Source organism: Bombus pyrosoma, linkage group LG7 (genome assembly GCF_014825855.1).
Source record: "Bombus pyrosoma isolate SC7728 linkage group LG7, ASM1482585v1, whole genome shotgun sequence".
NCBI lineage: Eukaryota > Metazoa > Arthropoda > Insecta > Hymenoptera > Apidae > Bombus > Bombus pyrosoma.
The window spans coordinates 426,359-440,003 of NC_057776.1; the positions used below are offsets into that span (position 1 = coordinate 426,359).

At 34.6% G+C, this 13,645-nt stretch overlaps 1 protein-coding gene across 4 annotated transcripts in view; it reads right to left on the minus strand.

Moving 5' to 3' along the window:
* The window catches only part of LOC122568873 (protein cycle), a 120,801-nt gene that overhangs the window by 76,036 nt on the left and 31,120 nt on the right, over window positions 1-13,645 (minus strand). For 3 of the 4 annotated variants that reach the window (XM_043729124.1, XM_043729121.1, XM_043729125.1), the window contains exon 3: window positions 2,857-3,334. In XM_043729124.1, the coding sequence (XP_043585059.1) occupies window positions 2,857-3,334 (478 nt within the window). Of the gene's footprint in view, window positions 1-2,856; window positions 3,335-11,608; window positions 12,118-13,645 lie in introns of those variants that run through there. The other variant, XM_043729123.1, reaches the window with a different exon arrangement.

Here is a 13,645-nt window from a genome sequence, read left to right on the forward strand (position 1 = left end):
GTCAACAAAATTTTACAGGCATTGGAAACAAAACAATATAGCACGGCACTCTTCATGGACGTCGAAAAAGCATTTGACAAAGTTAACCATGAAAAACTTCTTCAAACTGTCAAAAAGCAATTTCCAGAACAAATCTACAAACTACTCGAATCTTACTTAAACAATAGAACCTTTGTAGTAAAAATAAATGATGCATATTCTGAAATTAAGGATATCAAGGCAGGAGTACCGCAAGGAAGCGTCCTAGGACCAATACTATACACGCTATATACGGCAGACATGCCAACAACTGTCAACAGCAAAACTCTAACGTTCACGGACGATACGGTCATACTAGCGAGACGCGCAAATCCAGAAACGGCTGCCGCACTACTACAAGAACACATTACAAAAATAGAAAAGTGGCTGCAAAACAAACAAATAAAAGCGAACACCAGTAAGTGCAATCGCATAACATTTACGCTTAGAAAAGGAAAAACACCAGATATCCAACTGAATGGCGTCCACATGGCACAAACAAAGCGTGTCAAATATCTAGGAATATATTTAGACACACGCCTTACATGGAAGCATCACATAAAATCAATAACAAACAGAATACGTGAAAAAATGAAGCAGATGTACTGGTTAATCAATAGAAAATCTAAATTAAGCATAATGAATAAACTAAATATATACAAAACAATAATCAAACCAATCTGGACATACGGAGTCCCACTGTGGAGGATGGCAGCAATGAGTCACATAAATAAAATAGAAACAGAGCAAGCAAAAATCTTAAGGACAATAGTTAACGCTCCATGATACGTCAGAAATGAAGACATACGAGAAGATTAAAAAATTCCAACAATCAAAGATGAAATCGCCAGATATGCAAAAAAGTATAAAGAAAGACTTGCAACACGCCCAAATCAGCTGGTTGCTGAAACGAATAAAACAATAGTAGAAAGAAGACTGAAGAAGAAGCATCCTGCAGACCTCACAATAGAACAATAAACAATCTGGAAGATGAAGTCCCGCTGGGGATAATCATCCACATGCTATATTTTATCAAATATTTAAGCTATAATATTTTATCAAATGTCCTACTGGACAAATTGTAAAATTTAAACAAATAATAAATAAAAAAAATTTATGTTTCGTATTTAATATTTAATAACGTTCCACATATAATTATGGCTATATATAAGTTGATTAATGAATTGGCAAAGGAAGAAAATAGCATACTAAGTATCTATTAGGTAGGATGCATCAGTCGGAAGATTTATTAGTATTTAATAAGGAACATGCAAAATCAACTTTTTCCAAGCGAATAGTTATTGATAATTACATACAGAAGCGGATTTGAAGCGCATATTCTAGATGTTTAATGGAAATCAAGGAATCAGGAATCACAACGATTAATGAGGTCACGTGCTAATTCAAGGCTAACCGATAACACGAGTAATCGTCTTATTATATCGTAGATTCATCGAGTTATGTCATAATCTGAAAACCGATTTCCATAGAATTTTTATTACCAACTCGTCAGCTGATTAGAGACTTCGATGCTGACACACCAATCATGTCACAATTATGAATAACGATAGACAGAACAAATTCAATCGAGCATCATACTTTTGACCAGGTACATATGACAATAACAGTACACAGCAAATACGACAATAAAAAATGATTCGTAAGCGTCCATGAAAATTTTCCAAAGATGCATTAACAATATGAAGAGCTAAAGGAAGAATCAACTGTCAATGACTGATAGTACACTAGCGCCATGTGTAACTTATCTATTTATGTATTTCTTTAATTGCTTGCTACCACTATTTTTTTATTTTTCAAACATTCCAGGTCATCGAATTTTGTTACAAATATAAAAAAATCATATTTTATGAGTTCTCGTTTGGAACTAGCTGGTTGTTGTACATAGTGTTAATTCTTTGCACTCAGAATGCCAATTACGCTGCCACGATCTTTTTGCTGCTAATGAATATGAGTTTTATAAATTTATAATCAATTCATGTAAATCTTCTAGACATTGCATTTGTAATACAAAGCTAATGACAAGACCTGCGAAAATCAGGCGGCACTTTATTTTTCTCAAAATGAAACATTTTATTTTAGAGAAAATTTCTTAAATAAAAGTGTATAATAATTCCGGGAACGAATTTTTTTTCGTCTTATTACTCGTCTGAGTAATTATTAATAATAATTTAAGTAACTTCATTTAAATTAAATAATTGAAAATTGGTAATAATTAAAAACATCGTGAGATATAAATGTATATTAATACAATGATATACATGAGTATATGTATAGATGATAAAAACTAACGTTTCTTAATCATAGCAAACTGATAAAGGAAATGAAGTAATCATAAACTTTCTGTCAGAAATTCGCGTTTCAGTTAACGAGTTGATGAAAAGAGACGTTGAAATGGTTTCCAAGTGCAAAGCGTTAATGTTTCTTCTACTAATCTGAAAGAAGTTCTACTATATTACTTCAGACCAAAGCTGAATCACCGAAACATGATTTCCATCGCGCAGATGAAGCGTACAACTATAAGAATGTACAGTGGAACTCCATTTATTTCAACATGCCATGGGCAAACGACCCATTTAAGTTCATTAATTTTCTTCACTATCTACTATTGTTCATTCGCAGGAATTCATATTCAGATTAATGAGGTCAGTTAATCGACTATTAACGAAAATGTCATGTGAGTAAATAATGGAGTTCTACCGTCGTAATTGCCTGAACTAAAACGCTTATTTCCAGAAGGTACGTAGCCATGATGAACGAAGAGGAGCACAAACGATAACTATTTAAACATGACAACAACGCATAGCTTTTATCACTTACTCTTGAACAGCGGAGAGATTATAGTAATTCCCTTGTTGTTGTTGTTGTTGTTGATGATGATGCTGGTAGAGTTGGGTATCGGATGACAAGATCGTTGAGACTACCCGACCGCGGTTATCGTGAACACGATGTTCCTGGTGAATACGCGGATGAAGCTCCTCCAACGAGATGAATTCCTGTGGCTCCTGACTCGGGTGGAGGAGCTGCGTATAACTCTGTGCCATTTCTTGGGCCACCATCTCCTGATCCGGTGGTCCACGAAAGTATAGAAAATCTTCCAGCTCCTCCTGCTGACGTTGTTGCTGATACTGTTGTTGTTGCTGTTGCTGAAGTTGCGGTTGTTCTTGGCGATAACGATGACCCGGAGAATGTTGCTGTTGATGTTGATGGAGGCCGCAGGTATTCACGCAGGTGCCATCGCCGACCATAACATCGTTCTCCACGACACCACCGCTATCTGGCAGTAATCCACCCTCGTCTGAAGATTCATAAAGCCGTGTTCTTTTACCCGGATCCTGATTTCGCTACGGCCGCGTCCTAAAGTGGTTGCAACATGCGAATAGATCGGGACAAGACGAGTTCACGTGTTCGTGGAACGTGAACGATGCGCGTTTGAATCTCTTTGACCGTGCCATCGGAATGTCCCTATAAGGGAATCGTTTTATCGCGCTAAAGAATACTTTTGAGTCCTGAAATCGACGACTTTGCGCTGAAGGATATTTTTGAATCTCGATATCAACGACTTTGCTCGGAGCAAATGGTCGGAGATTCTTTTGCTCGGCGATCTATTTTAACGAAAACAACGATGTAACGACAGGAGTGACAATGAAACGACGATTTAATGACGGAAAGGATGAAAATTTGCATGCAGGCGAATTTGATAGTAATCGGTTTTCTAGTTCGAAAACTGGAATGGAGTCGATTCGTATCACATTGATGAATAGATCATGCAAAAATTAAAAGAATTCAAATCTTGGATGGCTGAGAAATTATGGTAATGGATTCGTGTTGCGTTAATGAATGCGCCACTCAAAAACTAAAAGAATTAAGATTATTATTAGAAATTATAGTAACTTCTTTATTGTTACTGTTAATATAATGATCTTCATATCGTAAGGAAAACTACCAATGGTTTTAATCAACAAGAATTTGGCATAATTTGTACATCGAACTGTTTTTTTCGAATCCGCACGCAGTCAACGATGTAATCAAATTCCTCGTACTAGGAGCTACATTTTTTAAGAGCGAATTATATAAATTGGCTCATAAATGTTGGAAGCAATCTTTGATTCTAATTTGCGAAAGATGACGTTTTCAATTGCACGCCTTACATATTTACAAGGTATTTTAAATAATTCGTTTAAATTACTTGATTACCTTGTTGCACACGATTAAAGAGAAATAAATATGCTAATGATATATTATGCATTTATTACTAAATCATGTAACGAATTATGTAATAAATGATCTCTACACCGTTAATTAATTTTACGTATAATTATTACTATTTAGAATTAATGAAACTATGAAGCATATTATGGACGCTGTTTTTAAAAGCGAAGAAGATTAGTCATTTTTTTTGTTTCCAACATCCTTCCCTTCTTGTTTACTATTCTTGGACGTATCTCCAACTCAATTATGACCGTGCTTATTTAAAAGTATTTCTGAACTTTGAAAATAATATTAAAACTTTAAAAATTAATAATAATACAAGTAGAAACTATCATATTTTATTATAATACACAAAATTAGGACTGTAGTTCTGGATAAAGGTAATGGTATATGTATATTGTAATGAAATTAAACAGTTTTATTATAAAAATAGAATAGTATCAAGTGGAAATTCAAATTACATTAATAAAACAAAAATGTTGGTGCCATATTATTAACAAAGATTAAATCATCATAGAAAGTGAATTCAAGATAGCGCGAAACAATTGCAACTCGAAAAGAAGAACAAATTGTCGAAAATACAATAAATCAAATAGATTAAATATCAATAATATATAAGAGATAAATTAATACATGACGAGCATTGTATGATAGATCTGCTGAAAAAGATTTCAAGCCGAAATTCATGTAAATTATTATGCGTTCGATTAGCAAAGAAACATATGTTGATTCTTCACAATCCGGTAATTACGAAAGGTAATTATAGAGTCTGGTAATTATACAGGGTGGTTGGTAACTGGTGGTACAAGCGGAAAGGGGGTGATTCTACGCGAAAAAAGAAGTCGAAAATATAGAATAAACATTTTCCGTTTGAGGCTTTGTTTTCGAGAAAATCGACTTTGAATTTTCGTTCGGTACGCGTGCACTTTATCGCGTCTCGCAGTTTAAGTTTGTTTTTGCCGTAACGGAAGATTAGGAAGATTAGAACAGGATGAAAATATCGTCTGGCCTGTAGCGGAATAATCATGCAAAACTGTATTTGTATGTTAAAGCAAAAACAATTCTGGATTTTGATATTATTGTTTCTCGAAAAAATAAACTTTATTCTATTAGCCTCTTTGGCAAATAATTAACGTGGTTTCTCACGCGTTAGGAAATGTCAATTTTCTGTATCTGCGGATGACGGAAATAGAGAACCAGACATTTGACATTAGGTTGTCGTACGATGATTAACAAGAAAAAACTAAGCGAATATTCCCAGCCATTATCGTCACGATTATAATCGTTCTCGATATGAAACAGCCTACAGTATGTCGCTTAAGGATTGGGATTAACATTACAGTACACCGTTAATTTTTCTAGCATACGGAATTTGTACGCCGTCCAATTTTTCGAATTTAGAGTGATTCTAATTTTAATACACATGTGGTTGCATGAAATGAACGCGAGAATCGACAAAATAAAACAATAAAATTTATGAAGAATGTTATGATCAATTATAGTACTCATTAAGCTTTAGTAAAAATATAAATTGCTCCTCCTCCGTTGTTGTGCGATTTACATTTTCTCCTCAGCTAAACCTAATCATATTTCAATTTTTAACTCAATTTTTAGCTCGCATGATAGGCAGGTATCGTCTTGAAGAGATAACTATTATATGAGGTTAATCTACGTCCTGTATGGTGAAGAATAGCCAACAGATACTCGTTTAATGGACTTCGAAAAATCGTTGAGATAATTAAATTTTCACGGCAACAATGTTTTGCGATTGTGCGAAGACAACGAGGTTCGGAATCATTAGCGCGTTGGTAGACGGATAACAAATTGGCGAAGAATCTGGGGGCTAACATGGTCTATGGCGAATCGTACGTCTTCAACCGCACATTAATTGCACCTCTCTGGCTGACAGACAATTTCGTATTTTTATGGCATTTCGCCTGTGTGCACGTGCTAATATGTCAGTGTAAAGCGACGGCTGTTGCAAGAGCCCATTGATCCTTCACGTAGAATGCCTTAGTGATACGAAATGATGTAATTCTCTCCTAATTAACACTGGCTCCATTGCTTTTAATTTGATAAAAGAATCATTCATTTGATGACCGCACTAGATGTTGTGAAACGGGCATCATAAAATTGTTGTGAATGAAATTCTAAGAAGAAACATAGGTGAATGTTGTGTTTAGTATAATAGGGAAATTAATGTAATTGAAATTTTTGGTTTTAGAATGAAAACACAGTTTCCTCTATTTTATTAAATAGTAAAGAGAGAAACGTTTTTAAAACCACAATTCTTGGTTTTTAAATAAAAATATAGTTTCTTTCATTCATTTCCAACTAGATAGAGAAAGGTTACAGAAAAAGCTGCTGTCTAGAAATTTGAAACATTATGAAAAACATGTATATACCCTCTGTCTATATAAATCTTTTAGATACAATTTGTACATCATGTGTGTGGAATACATGAAAGAAAATGTTAAGTTATCTCTGAAATAAATAGGAATAAACTTTGAAAATAGGTAGAAGCGAGCTTAATGAACGAGTTGTTCATCATACTTTGTATTATGAAATATTCATTATGCAACTTGCTCTTCATGAAGTTCTGTAAAGAAACAAAGACAATTGTTGTTGTTATTTCTTTACTCACAGGTAGAGTGAGCTATGTCACGTGAAGCATTGCAAAACTTCACATGAAGTATAGAAATAACAACAGGTTGTGAGCCCAGGTTCAATAATTAGTTATTATTTTTATTGAAACTATTATTAATAGTAATATTGAGGAGCGCAGAAGATAACTTAATAACAAAGAAAAAGGGAGGGTGCGTGATCGATGATTCAGTGTTGAATATCATAAGGGCGCTTTATTCGATATATAATAATTGCTTACGTGATAATACAGTTATCAAGAGAACATAAAAATGTCGCGCGGGGCGAGTTTAAGTATTGAAAAGCTAAACAAAGAAAATTACGACACATGGATACTGCAAATGGAGGCAATACTCATTAAAGATGACTTGTGGGAATATGCAAATGGTTCAATAATTAAACCCAAAGCAGCGGATGAAGCCTCTTTATGGAATAAAAGGGATGATAAAGCCAGAGCCGATATTATTCTTACGATGAGTTCGAGTGAGCTATGTCACGTGAAGGATTGCAAAACTTCCCATAAAGTATAGAAATAACAACAATTGTGTTCCAAATGAAGGCCGAGATCAAGCAATTTTAACATCAAAGATTAAAAATAGTTTTTTCATTTTTATTTGTGAACATAAAAGGACAAATAATTGCTCAAGGAAGATATAATTGCTCATTATTTAAACAATGAGAAATAAACTTTATATAATTTGTATGTAACATAATTCTATAATAATATATAGCTTTGTATATGTGATATAAATTTTGGTAGAATCCTAAAAGGAGATTAGAGTGGATTATAAAATTTTCAAGCAACGTGAGAAAATGTTTTTAAGTGATATATAAGCGTTACATAAATGAAAATATGTTAAGAAAATATACTCCGAAATTTCGCACGCAAAGAAAGCAGTATTTCAAGTACGTAATAAGAAATAATGCAGGATCAATGTCATTTAGGAACAATAAAATAATTGTGAAAGTTGATCGTATAAGAAGAATCAAGATTCTATGTTGTAATCACCCCGAGCAACCTAGCAGAACTCTTAATCGACTACATTTGGTTAGAAAAACATGTTTGACATGTTAATTCTTCATTTTTTCCATATTTCTGTTTAAATTTTGCTTTGCTTAAAAAGATTAATATAATATGTAGTAATAAAAATTATTGCACAACAAGTATTCTAGAAACTTGGAAGATGATTCACGAATTTTGGGGGATTTTTTGAAACACAGAAACTTAAAAAATCTACATGAATTTAAACGACCCGATATACAGACAACGTCAGTAAAAATAAGATTGCAGACATTCAAGTCAAATATCGTTAAAATCAACGTTTAAAATCAATTAAAGACATCGTTGGCATAAAATTCTTTTAAAAAAAAGTGAGACTAAATTTATTTTTGAAAATTAAATTAATTAAATTAATTTCTTGTTCTTCTTATAAGAAAGATATCATAAGGTTGTAATTTCCATAAATAAAATGAAATTAAAGTTAGTAAATAATTCAAAATAAATAGTTAACTCTTTACGAAAAATTTGTCATATATAACTTCCAGCATGCCTCTAGTTATTTCAAACTTAAACTTTCATTAAAAATATATCGAACGTTTTATATCTTATCTATTCTAATGGTGTGTCGCATAATGTGGTCAACAGATAAGAAGGGGGAAGGGGTTCTCGGTGCATAAATAAGTCAAAAGTATAATACATTTTTTTGGGCATATTAACCAGGCTTCGTACAGGAGGACCAAAGGACATAGAAAAAGCACTGAATGAGACTGGAGAAGGACTAGCAGAATTAAAAGCAATAATAGAGAAGAGAAGGGCAATACAAGACGGGGAGGGCCGACAAGAAGGTAGCACAGCAAGGAGGCAAAGCCCAAAAGTGGCAATAGTTTTTAGTCATTAATTTTTAGAGATAGAATGATTCCATGATTCAACGAACCAGGATTCGTTCTCGAGAAAATCGAGTTTGAACATTTTTTCAAGCATACATGAAGTAGGATGATTAACAAATGGTTATGAACAAAAACAATCAGCAGGAGATTTGAGTAAAGTCGAGTAAATTTGACAAAATAAGCCAAAAATGCAGAATGGAAGTTTCCCATTTAAGGCTCCATTTGTACGAAAGTAGAGTTTTAATATATTTAAATGAGGATCGGCCTAATGCATATATGTTAACACGCGAATAAATTCAAATTTAGTTTTCTCGGAAAGGAAGCATTTTGTGAAAAAATGTCATTCTACATTTTCGACTTATTTTTACACGTACAACCACCCGCTAGTCGGTTGACCACGTTATGTGGGTCATCCTGTATATTATTCTATGTCTCTACTACTTCTATCCGTATTTCTGTAGCATATTATTAAAAAAATGGTTTTACTGGAATTGTTAATAATGGAATTGTCGTCAAGTAATAAGCAAAACCAAATGAAATATTTTACTTCGTTTAAAATTCAAGTGCAAGATCATTAAATATTGTTTGCACAACACATCTGGCGTAAAATTCATTCAGTAATTCGATACAACAACGAAAGAAAGAAACTTGCAGACTAATGATTATCATTCCGCGTGATGTTGTAATGGCACCGACAGTAATTTTGTAATACGACCAGTGTCGTTTAGAAACATTTCAATGACTTTTCTCTTGCGTAAAAGACGTTAGGAGCCAGTGATCTTTTCATCCTATTACATGACACGTAGAAATTTATGCAATTACAAATAAAATCAATAACGATAACTATGCCGATTTATTACACGAAAAGAAAAGATGGTTGGCTCGAAACAATTTATAGTCTCAAGCCGAATTTACACAGTGTCAAACACGGATGAAACGAGGGTGGAAGCAGCGTTCATCCGCCATATCCCAACAAAGTGAAATGGTGTAAATTCGGCTTTAAATTCAATAATATACTTGTTAAATGCCTTTGTCTTTGATGTAGAATCAATGTAAACATTTTGAAGTTCTATAAACTGCAAAATATATAATTCTACATTTTAATATTTTTACATATTTAAATATTATTCCTTAGCCCGTTAGGAGTTGAAAATTATTTTCATTATCTAGCGGAATTTCTACTTTGTCCTACTATGGCAATTTTTTTATTATCTTGTATAACAAGGGCACTAGTAAATGGATTTACTTTTAACGCTCGATAATAGCGTTTAATATCCTCTAAACAGTACAAGTTTAAAAAATTGTATTCACCTGTCGCGAAGATAATGTTAAAATGTAACGCAAGCTTTCGTTTAACCTCGAGTAAAGTGCGCGTTCGACGCGTCGTGGCTTCAAATTTTTATCAAATTGCAGCAATAAAAGACACACGTTTTAAGTATATAATTATATTAGATTATCAAAGAGATATTTATAAATCCACAAAGTTATTAAAATGATAAAAAGTACAGTATTCCAAGCCTCCGGTCAATTTTCACTTTATTCGTCATCGTTGCACAATCAACCTATCGAATATGTAAAATTAAACAATTAGATAATGTTAGAAACGTAATTGCATTTTACGGGTATCTTCTCAAAAAGTGTAATTGGAAGAAAAGAGAAGGGGAAAGAGGAACTAAGCAAGGTAACGAATCCTAATCATAATAATAAATATTGTCTATTAAAGTCAAAGACACTTAAAGAAAATGTAACGAACTTTTAGATATGTACGTATTACCTGTGAAAAATCTCGTTTTTAATTTTAGAAATTAATTTTTCGTAACAAACGTGCAACTATGATATGATGGTTCGCGTTCAGTTCACCTTGAGAAATGCAGAAAAAGAGTGTTGCTCATGATATAGAATGTAATAGTCAGAGATAAGAAGATAATGTCAGCCCGTATCAAATCAGAAGAGAGCAATATTAGACGAAGAACGCTATTACGATTATCGAAGAGAATTATCAACCTTACATTCAACAAAGAGAATAGGATAAGATGAACGCTTTGCGTCAAGGAAGAGCAATTGGCTTAAGATATAAATAAAGCAGATATTTTCACATTGATCTCTGATTACGATAAGAGAAGATATAAAAGAAGAAGGAAAGAAAAAATTTGCTATGGAGAATAGAGAAGGAAATTTAGAAATTACCAGGAATCGAAGAGTCTCGAAGATAAGCTGACTTCTACATGGTCTGACAAACATTCGAGTAACAATACGTAAATCATATTTACAATATGATTAGATTGTTGCAACGGACAGTCATAGGCGATGTTAATGAAGAAAGTAGGGAGATACCTTGGATGCGCAACGTGAGATTCCAGAGGCACCTAGTTCGTCGACAAGCGTTAATTTTATGTCGAGATCGGAGCATCCTAGAAAGACGGTGCACATTTTCACAGACACGTGTCATTCCACCAAATATTCACCGAGTATAAAATGCTTTCTAACAATAAAGAACACCACTATTGCACTCGAGGAATATAAGAGAAAGCAGAAAATCCTGCTCGATCATCACGTTGCTCGAGATGAACTGAAGAAACAATCTGTCAATCCTTCATGAACAAATAATACGATAAATTTAATTGAACGTGTTTTCTAATAAATAAATACATTTAATTCCTTGTTGTTTTAGTTGAACTTCACCAGCAGCAATTTCAACGTACAGTCCTTGCGTTTCAAACAACGGAGCAGAATTTTTCACGGACACTGAGACACTTGTGTACACGTTGCAACCACCTTTCGACTCTTGATTCTACGTTTTCCTAATATTTTATCGTCGCTTAGAGCTTACCGAGAAGCGCGTACATCCACGTCGTCGCCGACGACGAGGAAGCGGCGTCATCCTCGAGGAGCGCAGAAGGCCTCACGCCTTCCCTCCTCTCGACCGATGCCCTCGTGCTTCGAGGGTGCCTCTTCGACGACGACGAGGTCGTGCCGCTCGCGGACCACTGAGTCGAATATCGCGAGTTCTTCGATGCTACCACGTGCTACCGAAAGAAGAGGCGGCCACCTCGAGAACCGTACGATACACGAGGAACGCCACAACCGTTGGCAACCTTCGCGATCGTTTACCGTGCCACTACTGTTCCATTAGAGAGGTGGTGGTTGTAGTGGTGGTAGCGAACGACTTTACGAACTCACGCGCACTCTTCACCCGAGGCGGCAAACGAATACTGAGCGCGGGTGGTGGTAGTGATGGTGGTGGTGGACTAGCCGGAGGTGGAAGTGGAACAACACCGATGATAGATCCTGACGCAATACGGATTACCGCTGTTCTGGACCACGTGCTCTTCTGGCCCACAGCAGCAGGTGGGAGTGACTAAAACTATTGCCTGCTTCTACGTTTATGTCAACTTTTCTCTCTGTCTATTCCCTTCTCCGAAAGCTCCGACAGTTGGTCGCTCAATTAAGCGCCTTATTGTTCTTGTTTAATCGTATGTTACTCTTTGAAATAATGTTCTTTGAAAAATGACCTTTATCGACCTACTTCTGTTCCCACTATAATAGCACGAATGGTACTACTAGTGCGTTTAAGTCGATTCTCTTCCAGTCTTTTCGCACTAAGTAGACTTGCCTTTTCTTATGTCATCGATTACGGTATTGATATCGCTCAGTATCTTTCGACGAGAGTAGTAGAGTTTTCAGATAACCCAGCTAACTTGCACGATAATTTTCTGTCTTTTGCCATGAAAATGCTTTATCGATGTGTTTTTTCTACAGCCACAAGAAGCTTTTAATCTTCGTTACAATGACATCAACAAGTCTTTTGTCTTTCAAGGAGACCTTTACATATCGGGGGGGGGGGGGCGTATCAATTAGAACGCGTCAATTTGATAGAACTTGACGTTATTGAATGCATGAACACTTTACGTTATTATATCTTTTCAAATCTTTGCAATTTTAGCGAAACAAAATTCACACAATTAAAATTATCACAATCTTCATTTACGCGTTTACACTTTTATTTTTAAAGCTTCTAAATTTTTATATTTCTCAATCTCTGGAACTGATTTCTGCGCTAAGAGCTCCCAAATTTTTCAAATTTCCGAAAGAACGGACGCTTCGAAAATTCGCGGCAAATCGAGACACGAGGAAACAGACCACGCGGTCGCGTGTCGCCGGCGCAAGTGGGAGTGACTAAAACCGCCCTACACCTCGGCGCTTATACAGCGTTGATGTCGATGGTACCGTGATCATCATACGCAGGTCTAATCCCTCGGGAAGGTTCAACAGGAAACCAGTAAGGTTTTCGCGCAGCTGCTTCATCGGAATCGCTCAAAATTTCTTTCGAAAGCTACGACTTCCGTTTTTGATCGTTCAATTGGAAGAAATATCGCCACGTTTTATCGCCAACCTTCTGGCATTAGAGTCTCTTAAAGGTCAAACTGATCAATTTCACTTGTTTATTACTTAATCTCATTGCATAAATACGCAATTAATGTTTAATTCTCAAAAAATGAATGACTCGTGTCCATAAGTTTATTTATTAGAAGGAAATTATATAAATAATAGCAAAATTTAAAATAAATTAACAAAACAGTATTTATAACATTATCGCTTCTCTCCTATATTTTTCAATTTTTAGAGTTGATCATTGCGACTTCTGAACGGTTAGAAAGGTAGATAAACAGAATTGAATTTCACTACATATGTGAAAACTACAGGGAAAAGTTACAAAAGTTCGCAATTTTTCAGAGGGAGAATTTTAAAATTCAAATATTAATTAATACTATATTTTTATTTGATTTTCGATCTAAACATATATTTTTGTCGCCCTTTTAAAGATTATAAATGATTGATATGCACAAAGTTAATTGAACGCTATCTT